Source organism: Herpailurus yagouaroundi, unplaced genomic scaffold (assembly GCF_014898765.1).
Source record: "Herpailurus yagouaroundi ecotype Mexico unplaced genomic scaffold, PumYag 161, whole genome shotgun sequence".
NCBI lineage: Eukaryota > Metazoa > Chordata > Mammalia > Carnivora > Felidae > Herpailurus > Herpailurus yagouaroundi.
In genome coordinates, this window is record NW_024412402.1 from 5,906,476 (window position 1) to 5,926,206 (window position 19,731).

A 19,731-nucleotide genomic window follows, 5' to 3' on the forward strand; every position below is an offset into this window, starting at 1 on the left:
TCCCGGGTACAGGAGCCTCCCCTGGGGCTTAGCAGGTTCAGGGAAAAGATCAAAGTCCATAATTAAATGTTCGTTCAGGGCAAGTTAAGTGCTCCAAAGTTTGGTGCTAAAAATATTGTATTTAGCATGCAAATTATGCCCTGACAGCTCCCCGGAGCCTGAGCCCGTGGGAGCCGGCACCTTGTTTGTCATCATCGCTGTTATTCTCAAGGTAGTAAGAATATTCCTCCTTTGCCAGGTTGATTTATATTTCATTTCTTAAAGCCAAATTTCTGTTTTCAGGGCAATGCCAATTTGTGGCCCCAGAGAGCTTGGAGCTGTGACTGATCGGGAGGCCAAGAGGAGGGGGACCACCTAGGTCATGTCACACAGGCCCTCCCTGCCTCCCCAACCTGCTGCAGAGGAAGGGAGTCCTGATGTGAGCCAGAAGTCAGGGCAAGGGGCTGACACAGACACGGACACAGCCGGCAGCTCAAAGGGCACCTTTTCCATGGAGCCTTTTCTCTGCATGGTGGGTCATAAGAGCTGAGGTCCTTCAGAGGTGCCAGGACCTGGAGAGGAGGAGGTGGGAAGTGGGGACAGCCTGGCCTTCCTACAGGAGGGATCAGGGGAGCCCTGGGTGTGCTCTGGGATTCCCACTGGGAACTTTGTCCCGTCCCATCTTGGTTGACAGTTGAGGCTCAGGGCCAGCCAGCAGCAGGGCTGAGAGCATTCAGGTCTCCTGGGCTCAAGGGATGGGGAAGGGGAAAACACAGGCGCACATATCCTCTCCCCAGTCCTCCTGGAGCACCTCCTTTCCCCCCCACACCCCCCCCCCGGCGTCCACCCTGGTGGCTGTGGCCAGGGTCTTCCCTTTGTGGGAGGGGGGCTGCGGAAGGCTCCCCCAACTCTGATCCCAGCACAGACACCTGCTGCGGAGGACAAAGTTCGGTACCGGTTCCCTTCCACCCGAGGGGCCTCGCATATGACTCTTGTCAAAGTTTTATTAGTTTGGAGCATGTGTAGTGATGTTACAGAGTCTGGGACCCAGGGCCCCGCCCACAAACTGCAACCTCCCTCCTCCCTCAGGGCAGGGCCAGCCCAGGCTAAGTGGTATTCAGCAGCCCCCTCACCATGGGCTCCTCTAAGGCGGAGAAAGTGGAAGGGGAAGGGGGCAGGAGAGAGGAGAGGCAAAAGGCAAAGGAGAGTGGTTTTGCGGCAGAGTGTGGCAGGAGGCAGTCCCCCAGAGAACCAACATCCACCCCGGACCCCGGATGCGGCCACAAGCCCACCTTCCCTGCCCTCTCACAGGTTGGCCCAACAGTTGCTAGAGAAGGGACGCACCGAGTCAGTTAGGAGGCAGCAGCATGGGCTTGGGGGACGTTCCGCTCCCCGCAGACCTTCCTGGGGCCTTTCAAGCCCAAGGTTCCTGCCCTCAGCAGGTGTGCAAATCACATGGGTTGCTGGAGGCACAGTGGGGTGGGTGGGGTGGGGTGGGAGCCACTGCTGTGGAAACAGAGGCTCCCATCGGGCAGGAAAGGAGTGGATGAAGATTTTTGGCTTGGGCTTCTCTGGGGCTCACCCTGTGGTCTGGTATTTACATGGGTCTCCCAGGACTGAGTTTCCTGGGGCCTTGGCAAGAGCTCTGGCTTCCCAGGCATGGGCCTTGTGGGGTGGGAACCGTCCATCCCTCCACACTGCCCGCTCCAGCACAGGCCTACGAAGACCAGGCCCAACCCCACAGAAAGCACAGCCTCTGAGCCCTGCCCCTGTTCCTGGTGACCCCAGAAGCCCAGAGAAAGGTCAGAGAAGGCGGCTGTGTCTTTGGTGCCAAGGGGAGAGGGCCTAGAGGTGGGAGGGGGGGCTCTATGAGCTGCCCCTGAGCCAGGGGTCCAGCCCTTGGGCTGGCACCGTGCCTGGCTCCCCAGCACTACCCTGGCGGAGTGAGGGTGTGCGAGCTCTGAGGGGCGTGGAGTCAAGCTAGAGCCTGCCAGGGACAAAGAGAAGGCCGAGTCCGCCCTGCACCACCCCCATCCACGGCTCCCAGGAACGGAGACCCGGCTGGCCTGGGCAGGGAGGCGGGAAGCGGGTCAGCAATGCAGGATCTTCATGAAGGCCTTGCGGAACTCAATGTTGAAGGTCGTGTAGATGATGGGGTTCACGGCACTGTTGACATAGCCCAGCCACGTGAAGGCGCTGTACAGGACGGGCGGGATGTTGCAATCACAGTGTATATTCAGGATGTGGGTGATGAAGAAGGGCAGCCAGCAGATGATGAACACGCCTGGGGGAGAGGGCGGCAGTCAGGCAGGGAGAGGCTGGGCTGGGAAGGCCCGCACAAAGACAGACCCCGGCCCAGGAGCCCTGCAGGGGAGGCAGAAGGAGGGGGCAGGGGAGGCAGGGGAGTCAGGGGAGGCAGGAGGAGTCTCAGCCTCAGATTCTAGAGCCTTCTCTGACACCCGTTTGCAATGAAGGCCACTTTCCTTCCCTCGGCCTCATTTTCCTCACCTGTCAAATGGGTATAATAACACCTACCCCACAGGGAAGGATAGTGGACTTGAAGACAAATCCACGAGGTTAACATTCTGACACAAGTCAGTAGAGACGGTGATATGTACTCTACTTTCTGGTCATCTCTGAGAAACACATCTTCCTCAGAGACCGGAAGTGGAACATTTGGTCACTGCAGGTTGGGGATGCACCGTTTGGGCCCGAGGGACAAAAGGGAGAGCTAGATACCCATCTCACTTAGGCTCCTGGCATCCCTGTGAGGTGGACGGGAAACCGAGGCTCCCACAGGCCCTGTGATGTACACAAGGCCACCCCATTCATGAGGGATGAAGTCAAGACCCGCTGAGTTCCAGTCTATTGAGGTCTGTCCCACCAGTGGCCAGGCTCTCCCTATGCCTTCCCCAGCCCTTGGGGGGTACCTCTTCCTAATTGCTGCTTTGGGACGCTCTGACCTAGACTAACCTCCCTCCCGCCTGCTTTGTCCATCTGACTCAGGACCTCGTGCTCTGGCGGGACTCTTGGCATGGTGGCATCATGAGCCCAGAATGCCCCACAAGCACCCTGGGAGTCCCCAGGACTGAAGAGAGACCCCACGGACCAGAGCAGAGGGCACAGCTACAACCCTCCTCTGTCATCCCCAGCCGCATGATCAAGGCTCTGTCCCTTAACCTGCGGTGACCCTGTGCGTACGTTCATAAAAGCAGGGTAGTAACTCTGGTCCCACTCACGCCACAGGACTGGCCGGAGGTCAGAGGAGATGGTGGGTCTGGAAGGGTGCCCCGTGATAGCCTGGGTGCTGCAGGGAAGGCACAGTCACATTGGCCCCTCCTGTTCCCAACCAGCCACATCACATCACGTCCAGTCTTGTGTTTTGACTCGCCATCTGGGGTTTTCTAGGAAACTTTTATTTGAAAGCCTTGCCTGGCTGACAGAGCCATGCCCTCATTCAGATGGCTCCCCCCTCCAGCCCCCTTTCCTTGTTCACAGCTCTGGTCCCACAGGGTCTTGGTTGAGCTGAAGTGAATTGAATTTCCAGTTCCTCAACAATAGCAACATTACCCAAACCATACTGATAACACATCCCTGTGTATACTGCTTTGCACTTTACAAAATGCTTTCACCTTCGTGTACCATCTGACCACCACAACAGCCCCGAGAAGCAATCTCCTGCTGAGGGGACTCCAGAGAGAGATGGTGACTGGCCCAGGACCATGATGCTCTGGAGGTCACCATGGTTGACTGGCCAAGCTCACTGACTCTGAAGTCAGACTCCCTGAGTTTAAATCATAGGTCTTCCTTGGGCATGTTATATACCCACTCCAGACCTCAGTTTCCCCATGAGTAAAAGGAGCATAATTATAGAATCTACCAAATGGGGTACATCAGTGGGAGTGGCCTGCACCTGAGAAAGTGCTGGTCCCCTGGCCCACCAGCCATGGTTAGGAAGGGGATGGCAGGTAACAGGACCCATCCTGGTGGGCGGACCCATGGTGATGGTGATGGGTCCTTTCCTCGGTGATGGCTGGACAGAGCCGGGCTGTGGCCGTCGGCCAGCCTGACTCACCGAGAACAATGGCGAGCATCTGGGTGGCTTTCTTCTCCTTCTGCTGGGAGAGCTTCCTGCGGCTCATGGTCTTGAGAGAGGTCCGGGTTTTGCCATTGGGCATGGACTGGATCTCAAAGATCTTGGCAATCTTGGGGTGGTCTTTGGCATGCCCATTCTTCTCTGGTTTGGCGGGGCTGTCGGCCGTGCTGTGGAGGCCGTGGTGGGATGGGTCGGGGAGGGTCAGCTGGTGGTGGCTGGGCGGTATGGGGCTGTACCGGGTCCTCTCGGGGGGGCTGGTGCTGGACAGCATCTCCATCTCTAGTTCCTGGGCTCGGCGGGCAGCCTCCTGCACAGGGGCAGAGAACTCTGGGTAAAGCCAGGCCAGTTCACAGGCATTAGCCACGCAGCCTCACCTGGCGCCACCCGGCCCTGTCCTCTCCTCCTTTAGAGACTCCCGCAAACACCACAGGGTCACTCTGCCGAACACGGGGAGGTCGGGACGGTCTGGGCCCCAGGGCAGTCCCTGCCTGCGGGGTCATCCCCAGCACTTGGCCCCGAGCAATACTTATGCAGCCTCAATAACCCCACAACCATCTGTGAGGGCTTATTACCCCAGCATTTCTCTCTTATTGACTGAGCAACACTTACTGAGTACCAGTGAGCGCCAGGCACTGAGCTGGCTGCTGGGAATACATTACTGGTTTGGCATCCAGTGCCTGCCTGCAGGAGCTCATGTTCTAACTGCATAGAGGGTACCCCTGTTCTTCCTGCTGGGCTGAATCGAGGGGCCACCAGGCAGACCTGAGACACCCCACCACATTCTCCTTGTAGACTGATCCCCGTGCCAAAGGGCTAATCCCAGGGCTCCCCCCAGTCTTTCCTGCCAAGCTGACCTGGCGGCCTTGGTGGGGATCCACTTATGGCCTCCCAGGTTCCCCAGACCGTGCAGTGTCAGCTTGAACTTCTCAAATGCAGCCTTGCTCTGCCCCCGGGGGGGGGGGGGGGGGGGGGCGGGGGGGGGGTGGTGGTGGTGGTGATATAACTCAGCTGCTGCCCCCGTCCCAGTCCTGAATGCCCGTTTGGCACCCATCTCATAAAGGGAGTCCTACCCTTGCCGTGCAAGTGAACAGTGGGGACCCCGCTTCCTGTGGACACCTGACCTGAACTTCGTGTGCGGCTCTGGGTGGGTTCCCTGGCCCAGCTGGGGCTGCGGCACCTGCTGCTGGGACCCTGCTGCTATTTCCTCTGGGCAGAGCCTGGGGTCTGCTGTGCTTCCACGTCTCCAGGCTCTACTTTCGGGCTGCACTGCCCCACCAGCCCCAAGGCTGCTCTGCTCGCTCCCCTACTCACCCCCTCCACGCCCAGCCTCCAGCCCCAGAACCTGCCTGTAGTAAGGAAGCACATGCAAGAGGGAAGAGCAGCATGGGAAGAGGCGCGGACTTCGGAGTCATGTGGGTTTGGGCTCAAATATGCGCTATCTCACTGTTTCGCCTCAGGTGAGTTACCTACCCTCTCTGAGCCTCTGTTTCCTCTTCCATAAAGTTAAAATCAATAAGCTCAATAAGACTTACCTCTCAGGGTCGCTGTGAGGATTTGATGAGACAGTAGGAACACGGTGGGTGTTCAGTGAATGGTAACAGCCACTCTTCTTATTTGAATTATGTTATTACGGCCAAGTCCTCTCTCCCAACCATTTTCTTGCGCTAGGGGTGCCTATCTGTGCCTTGCAGAATCGAGCCGTCTTGCTGCATGCCTGCTTGTGAGGTGTGCATGGTGAGTCTGGCCTCAGAGGCAAAGTGGGGGAGCCTGGGATGTGCGCTGCCGGTGGGGTTTCTGAGAATCACGGCAGCTGGGTTTCCCTAGGGGCGGAAGGACCTGGCTCTGGTCCCTGACCTGAGCACTTACCACTCTCCTCCTGTTCACTGGGAAACTCCCATTGGACTTGATGATAACGGTGCAGAGTTTCATATCCTCGGGGTGAGTGCAGGTGCCCTGTGGAGTGAGCCAGTACACTGGTCATGACGGGCAGGCAGCTGGGGACAGACACCCAATGTGGGGTGGTCAGGCTGGGCACCGGGGCTCAGAGAAGGGCAGAGGAGGAGTTGGTCCTGTGAGGGGAAAAGGTGGGCAGGACGAGGGACAAACGGGCCCTGACTTTAATGGGGTACCTGTTAAGGGTCTGGCACATGCTAGACATATTCATATCCCTCTCACATTGAATCCTCAAGACCACGCTGAGAGGCTGGCATTATGATTCCCATTTAACAGATGAGGAAACCGAGGCTCAGAGAAGTTAAGCAACCTGCCCAAGGTCACTCAGCAAAAAAGGTGGCAGTGCCAGGCCTTGAACCTGATGTGTCTAACCCCAAGATCCTTGTTCCTTCCAGGCCCACATACTGTCTTCCCATACAGGGAGGGCTGAGCAGAGGGGAGAATTCACAAGACATAAGGGGGAGGCAATGGAAGCAAGGTGGAGGAGAGGAGGAGGAAAGAGCGGGGAGGAAGGAGGAGGTGCACACAGAGGGGAGCACAGGGAGCATGGAAGGTAAAGGGGAGGGAGGGAAGCACAGAGGGAGGAAAGGCAGAGAGAGGGGCCACAGCAAGGAAGGACAAGTGATGAGAAAGGAAGGAGAGGAGAGGGTGCATTCAGACAAGGATCTCCAAGCAAAGACTTCTCCCAGATGGTGTCCACCACCTGCCCTGCCTCCATCCGGCTCCTGGAGATTCGGTCATCCCACGGAGGTCCATGCCTTCAGACTGTGCCCTGCCCAGGTCCAGGTCCGTGGAGCCCCCTCCAGCCTAAGCCCCGCCCCACTGCACTGCCCTGGGCCTCCACCTGCGCCTGGGCAAGCTCCCTTGATAATGGTGAGGTGTGGGCGTTGGAGGGGGTGGGGGATCTGGGGACCTTGAGCGGGGCCTTCAGGTTGGCCCTAAAAGCCCGGCTGCTGCGCTTCGTGTTGACCCGTTTGCGGCGCCTGCGGAGGACGATGTAGATCTTGATGTAGACCAGCAGGGTGACGATGAAGGGCACGTAGAAGGAGACGATGGAGGAGTACACCACGAACGCGGGGTTGGCGATTATGCACTCGTTCTGGTCTGGGGGGGGGGGGGAAGGAGAGCCCAGAGGGGACGTCAGCATCCCACGGGGCCACAGCGCCACAAGAGACCTTTCCCTCCTCTGCCAGACTCCAGCAGCGAGGTCACAGAGAGTACGCCTAGGTGTCTAAGGCCACCTGGAAATGCTAGATGTAAATGAACGTGCACGGTAAACCAGAGATTTCAAATCACAGCTGTGAGCAAAAAGCTAAGCTCTCATGGACTACTTCTGAGTTTTCCCATTAACGTTCCCTCCTTATTTCATTATTAGTTTTATTGCCCATGAACACATGAGTGGGGCCAGTGTGCTTGGAAAAAATAACAGAAGGAAATTATTGTCAAAGAGTAAACCCTTATTTTAACCCTTGCTGTATACATGGGGGCGGTCTACCACCTTTCAATTTTAGGGACAAGGTGACTTGGTCCTATTTGCTCAACCCTGTGTTCTGATGTGTTTCCAAGTTCCCTTCCTGGTCTAGAAGATGTCTGACTTCTATCTCAGGGCCTTTCCAGATTGATCTGAGCATATGCTCAGGGAATAAGCCTATTCCCCACGTCTTGGAATTCCTACAAGAGGTACTTTGCAAGGTTTCTTGGTGTCCGGCCCTGTAAGGGTCTCCAGAGGTGCACCTGCCTCACTGGAGCCTGCCTGATGAGAGAATGCTCTCTGCCCACGCCGGCAGGCAGGCAGGCCAACGCCTATTTCCTCTACGTCAGACACACAGGACAGGTGCAGTGGGCTAGCTTCTATTATTTCTACCTCTCCTGCTCCAGAGGACTCAGGTCTGTGCAGAGCTGGGCCAGCTTGGACTGCAGCCTCATTACCACAAACAGCATCACCGTGGGGTGGGGATGGGACCCCGTAGTCACCCCCTATGTGTGCACATGCACGCGCACACACACACACACACACACGCAAACACATGCAGTTGGTGGGGCTGTCTGGCCTGTTTCGGTTAAATAAACAAAGTTGAAAATGGCCAGACATCCTCCTGAATCATTACCCCCACTCCTCACGCAACCCCATTATGCCTCAAGCTACTGTTCCTCTCTGGCCCATCCAGGCACAACTGAGAGTCAGGCTTGGCCGGGGAGACCCAGCTTGGTCTCAGCCTAGGCTGGCAAACAGGTCATCCCCCTAAGTCTGCGCCAGGGGCTCAGCTCTCTCGGGGTCCCGTGCAGCGAAGGGGGGCAGCGGAACCCCAGGCAGACAGAGACAGGACTCACCTGTGTTGTTGAGTCCGAAGAGCAGTGGGCAGGAGATGGTAAAGGACAGGACCCAGACGATGGCGATCATGACAGTGACTCGGCGCTTGGAGCTGTAGCGGGTGTTGTAGAGCATGGGCATGGCCACGGCTGTGTACCTGCAAGGTCACGGGGCAGGGGACCCTGAGTCTGGGGTGCAGGCCCAGGAACTCATTCCACAGCAGGCACACACCAGAGACACCCCACACCTTGGGGAGTTCCAGTTGTCTGAAATTCTCTGAAGGCTGCCTGTCTACCCTAAATCACTCCTTTCTCCTGCCCCAGCTCAGACAGCAAGGGTAGTTGGTGATACTTTGGTGACTGACCGGCTACCATGTAATCCTGGGCCATATCTATTACTCCAGTGTCCCTACTTGGATTTTAAGGTTTTTGAGGGACCAGGGTCTGGGTCTTTGCACCTTTGAAACTGCACCCATGCTGTGCTCACAGAAAGTGGAAGCGTTTGTTGACAGATTGGTAGCCAGGCTCCTCGGAGAAAGAATTCAGCCCCATTCAGCAGAAAATAATAACGGTGGAAATCATTCGCCTCCTTGACCCAGCACTTCTCATATAGTAGCTCATTTCATCTTCCAAGAATCCTGCCAGGGGAGCCCAGCCAGGGGAGCCCACGTGGCCTGCGTGTGCAAATCAGTGAAAGGCTCCAAGGGTATAGTTTAACAAAGTGAGCACAACCCGGACCCCCTTGGCCGTGTGCCTGCCCTGTGCTGGACAGGAAATGCACAACCGGACACTGTGGCCCCCCGTGGACAGGGGTCATCATCCTTGATTTCTAGATGAGGTAGGGTTCTGAGAATGTGCACATTCTGCCCAAGGTCACTTAAGTAGGAAGCGATAGACCTAGGGCTGCCGTCAACATTGGGAACTTTCTCCTCTTTACCAGTCTCTGCTGGGTATCCTTGGTAGCATCTCCATCTGTACCATGGCCTCTCATGAGGTGGTCTGGACTCTCCCAGCCAGATCCACGTGCACCTATATGCATGTGCAAGTACACATGTGCACACACACATGGACTCACAGGCACACAGCCTGCCTCTTCAGCCCGAAAGGCCAATGGCTTGGGTCCCCTCTCCCACCTTGGCTGGGCTCACCTGTCGATGCTGATGGCACATAGGTTCAGGATGCTTGCTGTGCACATCATGACGTCCAGAGTGACAAAGATGTCACAGTGAATCCTGCTGAATTTCCACTCGCCCACCACCTAGGGACAAAGCACCGTAAGGGGGGACGGAAGAGGGACGATGAGCTCAGGCCGCATAGTTTGGCTCTCCTGGGGCAGGCTGGGCCACAGGCCCAGAGGGCAGCTGTGGGGGTCTTGCGGGTCTCCAGTTGGGGCCCGGGAGAGAAGTGGGGCAGCAAAGGGAAGCTGTGCCCCTGGCTGTCTGAGGCACTTGTCCCTGCTCCCCTCCCCTGCTAGACACATAGGGCCATTTTGTGCCAAAAACCGGACAGGAAGAATGATGACCAATTTACACCTCGTGCCTCAACTTTGAGCCTTCGTCTGTAAAACATCCGTGTGATCTACCTGCATCCCATTCTGCCAATGGAGAAACTGAGCCTCAGAAATGGGCAGTGACTTGCCCAAGGCCATTCCGCTCAGCTTCTGATCCTGCCCTGATCCTAGGCTTCTGGGGGAGCCAGGGAGCTCCTTCGGGACCAGCATGGTGTGTGGCCCAGTTGGGGCCCAGCGAGTGTCCGTTAAGGACAACGGTGAGGACCATGGCTCTGAGACAAAGAAGACAGTTCTGCTCTTTGTCGCACCTGGAGAATTCAGGACGGAAAACCTGGGCTCAAGCTCTGGAAACACCAGGAGGGGGTGGGGAGGGGTGGCTGTACCCATACATCCTTGTATGATGGAACTGAGGAGGCCCACTCCTGCACCCCTCTCCCCCTTACACACACAGACACACACGCACACACGCTCACTTTCCCGTACGCCCATGCACATCCATACCACCCATTTAAACGCACAGGCACACACACTCACGCAGCGAGCTGGCCCAGGCAAATTTGGAAGTGTGGAACACCCTGACCCTGACCCTGAGACATATCCTAGGCCTCTACCAATAGGAGAAAAAGGAGCAGGAAAGCCCCCCTCCCAGGGCCTGGGGCAGGGCAGTGCCCATCCTTCTGTCATAGCACTGTCAGCCATCAGGCTAATTGGAACATGCTCATTCCCAGTGCTGCCTCTTTTTTCTGCTTGCAGGCGTGAAACCAAATGCTGGCACCTAAGCTCGGTGACAGGAACTATAGCCACTGATGTTGGACGTGAAGAAACAGCAGCTGGTCCCAGAAGACAGGAAGGAAGCTGCCTTCTCTAGGCTCACGTGAGCCCACATCACAGCACAGGACTCCCCAAGATGGCAGGTCAGGTCTGGATTGGGGGGTGAGGAGCTCCGGGTATAAATAGAGTCTACCTGTAGGGCACTGCTAGGAGGGTGCCAGACCCACCTGGTCCACCCTCCACCTTGAGGCCCGCCCCGCCCCCCCCCGCAGACGAGTACTTCAGAGCTGTTTCTATGTCCCTAGGGATCCGGGTCTGAGCTGCCAGGGCCCTCGCCCTCTTCCTCTTCCTCCTTCCCTCTCCCCTGCCTTCCATCTTTCCTACAGACACTTATGAGCAACTTACTATGGGCCAGACTCTGTCCTAGACTCTGGGGTACAGTGGTAAACAGTATTGGCATAGTCCTTGCCTTTAGGGAGCTCTCAATCCCTACCCCTAAAGGCCTGTCTGGAGCACAGAAGAAGGGAGGGCTTTCCTCCACAGGCCTGGGGGCAGCTGACTCAAAGACTCGAGAGAAATTTTTGGCAGCCATGTACATTGACGGGGGGTGCCTGGGTGGCTCAGTCGGTTGGGCGTCCAACTTCAGCTCAGGTCATGATCTCACAGCTCGTGAGTTCGAGCCCCGTGTGGAGCTCTGTGCTGACAGCTCAGAGCCTGGAGCCTGCTTCTGCTTCTGCTTCTGTGTCTCCCTCTTTCTCTGCCCCTAACCCACTAGCATTCTGTCTCTGTCTCTCTCAAAAATAAATAAACATTAAAAAAAAATAAAAAAAAAAAGAGTAAAGCACATCCAATCCAATCTAGCACGCTAGACACGTGCTGACATGGCAGGCTGTGAGAGGCACTAGTATTGCTGGGAAGGGAACAGGGTGGAAAATTCTGGACAACAAGAGCATCTCTTAGAAAGGAAAGAGTATATGGGCTGCAAGAACACTCTGACAGGATGTTGGGATAGGCTGAGACTCCCCTCGGGACAGTCTCTCAGGACAAAAAATGGCTGGGACAATAACCTGTAAGTCGAGCTCACTGTCCAGCTCTTGTTTAAAAGGGAAATAATGAGAAAGTTAGAGCACTACCCTCCATGATACTGTTCTCCACCCTGCCCCCCAAACCACTGCGCTTCCCCCTTAAAATAACGGTGAACTGGTTATGTTGAAAGTATCTGTTCACAGGACTTACAGATTCTCAGAAACCCCCAGTACAGCCTGTGTACAGATGTGGCTCTATCCTAGAGTGTCGTGGGAGAGGCTGCAGATCTGGAAGCCCAGAAGCCTTGCGTGGAGCCACGGGCAGAGCATGCTTCACTGTGGGTAGAGGGCGCCTTGCTGCCTGGGCACGGGGAGGGCCCTCGCTATGAGGACAGGTGCTGGATGGCTACCACCATCACGTTCGTCTTCAGCGCCACTGTCACAGCTGATTTCTACATTTTGCTCACTACAGTGTGCGGTACCAATCTGAGCCCTTTGCATATATTAACTAACTCATTAGATGCTAAAGCAATGCCACGAGGTAGATACTGTGATTATCTCCTTTATATGGATAAAGAAAGTGAGGCACAGAGAGGTTCTTTGCTCTGCCACTCGCCCCTCATTCTCCCCTGATGGTCTGAGGCCTGGGACCCTCCTTTGAGAGGGAGCAGGAAGGGAAGAGGCCTTAGGATTGAGAAGGGTTCCTCAGGGAGAGGCCCTCAGACAAGACGTGCTTGGACAGACTCACGGACGTGTGAGTCGTGGAGGAAGTGGACCCCTGGCCTGTGGCACCTGTAGATTTCATGTTATTTTGCTTGTTTCCTTCGGGGTTTTTCCTTCACATTCATTTTGGACGTCCCAGCCTGTTGGGGCTGTGCTACAGAAAACCAGAGGTGTGTGATCCTGTGAGCATGATGAGGAAGCCCAGGGAGCCCCCGGGTGCAGAGACCAGGAGAGGGGCCACGCTGGGCCAGCCTCCTCTCCCCCACCTCAGCTCCCTCTTCTGGGTGTCGCCTCGGCTCAAGCCTACAAAATGGCATGTTTTCCTTTAAAAGTGGAAGCCCTACCCTCCCAGGCAGGGACTTGCCTCCATAGCACAGGTGTATCCCCCCTATCTTGCCCAGGACGGGAAGGTAAGTGCCCAATGATCGCAGTGACCTTAGTGTTGGCTCTTTCCTGACTGGCTGGTCACTTCCCAGACTCCACCCCAGAATCCTAGGGCAGGATCCAGGACGCAAGACCCTAGACCCTCCCACATCTGCCTGTTGGAAGTGGCTCCCCGGTTACTCCCCTCGCTGTGGGATCTGAGGACAGACAGCTTCTCAAAGCTTCTGTTTCCTCTTCTGTAAACTGAGAAGAAAAGTATCAACTCCCAGGATTAGCATGACTGTTTGCTGAGTCTGTGTCTGCGAAATGCCTGGCGAGGTGCCTGGACCACGGCAGGGGCCGCCCACTCTCTATTCGGAAGTGCAGAGCTGGGCCCCATCCTGGGCCGAGCCCTGGGTGACCATGTGGTCCTTCCCGAGCCAAGGGGCTGTGGCCCAGCCCACAGCGGACCCTGCCTGGAGGTCCCAGACATTGGTGCTAGACCGAACTGGGAAGAGGGGAGGCATAAGGAGCACACAGAGTAGCAGCTCCCACTTTCGAAGTGACAAGAAAGAATGGGAAGCTTCGGGTCTGGATGCATGAACATCTCCCTTCCTTGAGGATCTTCCTCCATCACTCCCATTTGCAGCATGATCTAACCAACCAACCTGGGGCCAAGCCGAGTTCCAGCTGGGACCTGCCAGCTGCATGATGCCGGAAAAGTCACCGAATTTCTCTGACCACCTGGCTCACCATCTGTGAGATGGTGGTAGTCGTGGGGTGACCTCGCAGGGCTGGCCTGAGGGCTACACGGGAAAACGCCAGGGATAGAGGACTCGACCCTTAGTAAGCCCTCTCCAACTGGCAGTTGGGACTGTGAAAGAGGCATTAAGCCCATTTCATAAGGGGAAAAACTGAGCCCGGAGTGGAAGGAGAGGCCAGGCCTGCTGAGAAGGCACCAGGCAATTCATCGGGAAGTGCCTGGACTCCAGGCTCCCCTGCAGCGGAGGGGAAGGCAGACCTACCTCCAGGTAGACAACCCAGGGCATGACGAGCGTGGCCACCAGGAGGTCGGCCACGGCGAGGCTGACGATCAGGTAGTTGGTGGTGGTCTGCAGCGCCTTCTCGCGGGACACGGCCATGCAGACCAGCACGTTGCCAAAGACGATGACGAAGATAAGCAAGGTGAGAAGCGTGGCGTAGTAGTTGTAGTGAGGCTTTCCGGTCCTTCCTTCGGACCCGTTGAAGGGCCGGCTCCAGTTCTGGCTCTCCAGATCATCATCGTACCAGGACAGGTTCAGTGGATCCATCGGGGCAACAGGGCCACTGGGTGGCCAGGCTCTGGCCAGGAAAAACGGACACGGCGGGTGAGCAGGAGGACCTCCCAGAGCGTGCTGCCTCCCACGGAAAGCTCCGGAGCTACAGCCAACCACTGGCAGTTAGTAGAATTCTCCAGCCTCGGGATTTTCAGTTCTGTATTTTAACGATTTTCTTAAAACTCTGGGGCCTGCTGCCACTCTTCTGCTGGCAAGTTCTTGCAGATGGCAAGACAAATGAGCAATTATAATTTTTTTAAAGAAAGTATAATAAAATAAATGAACTTGAAAAGAGCTGATCATTCATTCATCTATTTATTCAACAAACACTTAGTAAGCACATCCTATGCACCACCTCCTGGAGACAAGTTAGTGAGGAGTTCCAGCTTCTAGGGGCAGGAACAGGAATACACATTCATTCCTTCTTGATTCTATAAATATTTATTGAGCACTGTTCTATGTGGTGCTAGAAATATGGGCTGGAACGAAATATACATGGTTCTCCAGCTCACATTCTAAGTTAAAAAAAAATTTAATGTTTGTTTTTGAGAGAGAGAGAGAGAGTCAGAGCATGAGTCGGGGAGCAGCAGAGAGAGAAAGGGAGACACAGAACCTAAAGCCCTTGCTCCAGGCTCCGGGCTGTCAGTACAAAGCCCGACACAGGGCTCGAACTCAAGAACCGTGAGATCATAACCTGAGCCGAAGTCAGAAGCTTAACCGACTGAGCCACCCGGGTGCCCTTACCCAGCTCACATTCTAAAAGAAACAACAGCCCATGAATCAAGCACTTAAATCTATAAGCAGTGGGCACTAGGAAATGGAATGCAGGAGGACCACAAAAGCTAGTTTAAGCATTGAAATAAGACTTTCCAGAGGAAGTGGCTTTTGACAGACAACCCTAAGTCATTAGGTGAAGAGCTGGGAGCCCAGGGAAGTGTCTAGACAGAAGAAACAGCATAAGCAAATGACAGAGCGAGACAGCAGACACCCGGTGGAGGGCTGGAAGAGATTCATTCGGGGCAGCTGAAGCCCGTGAGCTGAACTGGGGAGGGTGCCAGAGCAAGATCCTAGAAGGCCTTCCAAGTCACGCTACATTTGAGCCTAAGGGCAGTGGGAACCACGTGATCAGAGGCGCCTTCCGGTGACAAGGTTCCAACCGCTGTTCAGAGGATGGAAGTGTGTGGCCAAGCAGGTGGCGGCACACCAGCTGGGAGGCTGTAGGAACCCGAGGAAGAGATGAGGAGTTTCTGCATTCCTGCCCTGAGAGCCTGAGAACTTCCTGAAGGAGGTGTCATCTGAGATGCGATCAAAGGAGGAAATAGCCAGGCCACAGAGTTTGGGAGACCCTGCAGCTAGAGAGAACACAACACGGTGCCAGACAACAAACAGTTCTGTTTGGCTAAAAATGTAGGGTGTGAAGCAGGGGCAAAAGAAACCGGGGGGCCAGTCATGGGTCAGATTCTGTCTCATAAGACTGGGAGGCCCTGAGGGGTTGGGTGCAGAGGAAGGACCACGGGGCTGGTGTTTTAGTAAAGTGGCTGCTGCAGCATAGGGAGGCCTTGGAGGAGGCCAGGCTATGGCTGTCATTTGGAGAAGGGAGGGTGGTTGTCTGAATGAAGGTGTCAGGGATGAGGAGAGAAGTGTTCAGAATCAGCGGCTGACCTGTGCATCAGTATCCAATGGATAGATGTGGGATGGGAGAGGGGCCGGGGCAAGCAGAGAGAGTAGGGGTAGAGGGAACAGCATTTCTGCCTTGGGCTTGGTGAGGCTGAGGAGCTGCTCACTGAGAGCAGGAAGCAGAGAGCCTGAGAGGCAGACTTGAGACGCATCAGGCATTGACGAGCTTGACAGCCTGTGTTTTGGTTGTGATTAGAACATAATGCACATATAATATAGCTGACTCTCCTGCTAACAAAAGTGTTCCTATTTTACACGATGGAACCAGGCTTATCAGTACCTCAAAGCACTCTGCCCAAGGTGCCACGACATCCAGTTGCTGGGCTACCCAAAGGGATTTGAAGTCTACTAGTTTATGCCACTTGGGATGGTGGTACCATGTCCAGATCAGGGAGGAGGGCACACCAGCCACAACAGGTCAGAAGGGACTTTAGAGAAGGGTCTGCCCCCCTCTACCCCTCAACCTTATCTGACACATTTGCTCTGCCGGCCCCCAGCAGAGGAGTGTGGATGATGTCCCCACCACCCACCCCCCCCCCCTCCACCCCAGCACCACCACACCAGCCTGGAGTCTCTGGGGAAGCCAAAATACCTAACTCCATGTAGGGTGACATGACATGACGCCAGTGCAAAAATCTTCCAACTCAGAGGCGCCGAGGCCCTGTGTCACACTGACGCTGCCCTCTGCAAAGGCATCGGCCCCTCTTCCCATTTGGAGCACACCCCGGGACAACTATATGCACGTATCCATCAGGAACGGCAGCTGCTCCTGCCTCGTTTTCACACAAGATTGGGAGTCTGTTGAGCTTGTCAGGCATAAAGCAATGTGCCAAGCACTTTCGGGGGCCTGGAGATGTGGAGATCCACTCACTTCCCCCAGGGCTCCTGAAGGTTCTCTCTGCCCCACCTCTTACTTCCCTGGTCCCTCTCTGTAGGGCCAGTGGCCTCTGATGGAGACTGTACGGCTTCCCTTCTACCCCACCCCACCCCTTCTCTATACCCAACCAGACTTCTGTTTCTGTACAATCCTGTGCCTGCCTGTGATGTGGCTTCATATGCTTGTAGAGGATTTGATAGTTTTGTTTGATAGTTTTGTCCTCAAAACAACCTCCAAGGCCTGCAACTATTATCCCCCCTCGACAAATGAGAAAAGTCTTTGGAAAACTTCCCTTCCCCTCCCGCTGCTTGCCCAGACCTGACACGGCCTCCAAAGAAAGGCTAGCTCAGAATCTTCCTGCTTCCTGCTCTCTGCTGGACCACTTTCCCTTGGGGGTTCCACAGCATCATTCCTGAGTTCTATTCTGGAACGCACCCTCTCTGTGTAAGCACACCCCCCCCAACACCCCCTCACTGGAGTGTAAGCATCTTAAGCATTGCACCACATCTTGGTCATGCCTCATCTTCGTGGAATAAACAAATAAAAGAGCATAGTCTCTTGTTCTCTGGGATCTGCAGGTCGTACGTTGGGTTGCTGAACTCAATCAAAGGCTCTGTGAGTCCAGCCGGGAAGAAAAGCCCTCCACCCTTGAGATGTAGCTATAAAGAGAGGCCACCACATTAACAAGTGACAAAAGAGAGAGGCAACCCAAGAGGACCATGGGTGTTGCATGTTGGATCCCCAGAAATAAGACCCTGAGGAGGACACTGGCATGAAGGGAATTTACCGGGGAATGTTCTCAGAATGGAGGCTTGCAGAGAAGGGAGGAGGCAGGGCTGGACTGGGGAGAAGCTGGGCTGCCTGGCAGTCACATCAAAGGTCTCAGGTGACCTCAGAGAGCCCTCAGGGAGCCTGCAGAGCTGTCTCTCTCATAATGTCCTAGGGCGTGGACTGTCCCAGGGAGAAGGTGTGACCTGGAGAGAGACATCTCTCTTCAAGTGAGCATCTGCTAAGAGGGCGGACCCAGATGGAACTGTCCATTGTCAGCAGGCCCAGTAGTTGGGGGAGTGAGTTGGTCATGCACAGGTGCTGGGGCCCACTCTACCACCAGGCGCTGAAGTGGATGCTCAGAAATCACAGAGGATATGTATATGGGCCTGGCTGGGGTGCTCCTGGAGGGCTTCCTGGAGGGGGAAGACTTTCATTCAGGACTTAAAATCATGAGGACAAGTAAGATGGCAAACATGAGCATTTCCACTCAGGGCAGGGTCGGAGGTGAGCACTCATTCCTCTGTGTGCTGGTTACTCTGCAGGACAGGAGTGAGTCCCTTCACCTACAGCTGGGAAGGCTTCATGCATTTAATTTTCTAATCAAGCATTTATTCTATATCTTGTTTTTTTTGCTGAAACAAATGCATTACAGAAAGAATGGGAAAGCCTGGAAAATGCCTAGATGCCTGTAGACCCTATTAATATCTTGGAGCAGGATTTTCTTCCAACCCCCAGAGCCAGTTCCATCCCTGCCGTGTCCTCAGCACCCTTCCTACCTGGGACCGACATCTCTCACAAGCAGGGGCTGTCTGAATCACTCTCACACCACACCAAGCAGAGCAGAAATTCAGACATCAGCAAATCTAGCCCTTTTGATGATGCACTCTACCATGAGAGATACTAGTAGAAGATAGGGCTGAGGACCAAAACACCTGGGTTCAAATCCCAACTCCACCTTTATTTGCTCCAAGTTCTCGGCCAGATTATGTGGCTTTCCTGAGCCTCAGTTTTCCCATCTGCAAACTGGGGATTAGCAATTACTGTTGTGAGGATTAAGTACAATGATACATGAGTGGCCTGCACAGGTAAACTCTCAAGGAATGTGAGCTTTAAAAATCAAACCAAGAGCAATCCTTATCAGAATAACACCAACATTCTTCACAGAGCTAGAACAAACAATCCTAAAATTGTATGGAACCAGAAAAGACCCCAAATAGCCAAAGCAGTCTTGAAAAAGAAAACTAAGCTGGAGGCATCACAATCCTGGACTTCAAGACATATTACAAAGCTGCAATCATCAAACAGTATGGTACTGGCACAAAAACACTCAGATCAACGGTACAGGATAGAGAACGCAATAATGGACCCACAAATACATGGCCAACTAATCTTTGACAAAAGCTGGAAAGAATATCCGGTGGAATAAAGACAGTGTCTTCAGCAAGTGGTGCTGGGAAAACTTGACAACGACGTGCAGAAGAATGAACCTGGACCACTTTCTTACACCATTCACAAAAGTAGACTCAAAATGGATGAAAGACCTAAATGTGAGACAGGAAGCCATCAAAATCCTCAAGGAGAAAGCAGGAAAAAGCTCTTTGACCTTGGCCACAGCAACTTCTTATTCAACACATCTCCGGAGGCAAGGGAAACAAAAGCAAAATGAACTATTAGGACATCATCAAAATAAAAAGCTTCTGCACAGTGAAGGAAACAATGAGCAAAACTAAAAGGCAACCAACAGAGTGGGAGAAGATATTTGCAAATGACATATCAGATAAAGGGTTAGTATCCAAAATCTATAAAGAATTTATCAAACTCAACACCCAAAAAACAAATAATCCAGTGAAGAAATGGGCAAAAAGACACGAATAGACACTTCTCCAAAGAAGACATCCAGATGGCCAACCGACACATGAAAAAATGCTCCCATCATCAGGGAAGTACAAATCAAAACCACAATGAGATACCACCTCAAACCTGTCAGAATGGCTAACATTAACAACTCAGGCAACAACAGATGTTGGCGGGGATGTAGAGAGAGGATCTCTCTGGCACTGCTGGTGGGAATGCAAACTGGTACAGCCTCTCTGGAAAACAGTATGGAGGTTCCTCAAAAAATTGAAAATAGAACTACCCTATGACCCAGCAATTGCACTACTAGGTATTTATCCAAGGGATACAGGTATGCTGTTTTTAAGGGGCTTGTGCACCCCCATGTTTATAGCAGCACTATAGACAATAGCCAAAGTATGGAAAGAGCCCAAATGTCCATTGATGGATGAATGGATAAAGAAGATATGGTGTGTATACACACACACACACACACACACACACACACACACACACACACACACACA

The 19,731-nt window shown here is 54.3% G+C and overlaps 1 protein-coding gene across 2 annotated transcripts in view; it reads right to left on the bottom strand.

Annotated features, from left to right (window-relative positions):
* Positions 1 to 963: 963 nt before the first annotated feature.
* DRD2 (dopamine receptor D2) overlaps positions 964 to 19,731 on the bottom strand; it is a 65,110-nt gene continuing 46,342 nt past the window's right edge. Inside the window, exons 2-8 of one of the 2 annotated variants that reach the window (XM_040483039.1) lie at positions 13,756 to 14,071; positions 9,487 to 9,596; positions 8,360 to 8,496; positions 6,942 to 7,132; positions 5,942 to 6,028; positions 4,055 to 4,382; positions 964 to 2,263 (exon numbers count right to left, since the gene is read on the bottom strand). In XM_040483039.1, the coding sequence (XP_040338973.1) occupies positions 2,070 to 2,263; positions 4,055 to 4,382; positions 5,942 to 6,028; positions 6,942 to 7,132; positions 8,360 to 8,496; positions 9,487 to 9,596; positions 13,756 to 14,040 (1,332 nt within the window). In that variant the 5' untranslated portion in view covers positions 14,041 to 14,071 and the 3' untranslated portion in view covers positions 964 to 2,069. The remainder of the gene's footprint in view (positions 2,264 to 4,054; positions 4,383 to 5,941; positions 6,029 to 6,941; positions 7,133 to 8,359; positions 8,497 to 9,486; positions 9,597 to 13,755; positions 14,072 to 19,731) is intronic. The other variant, XM_040483040.1, reaches the window with a different exon arrangement.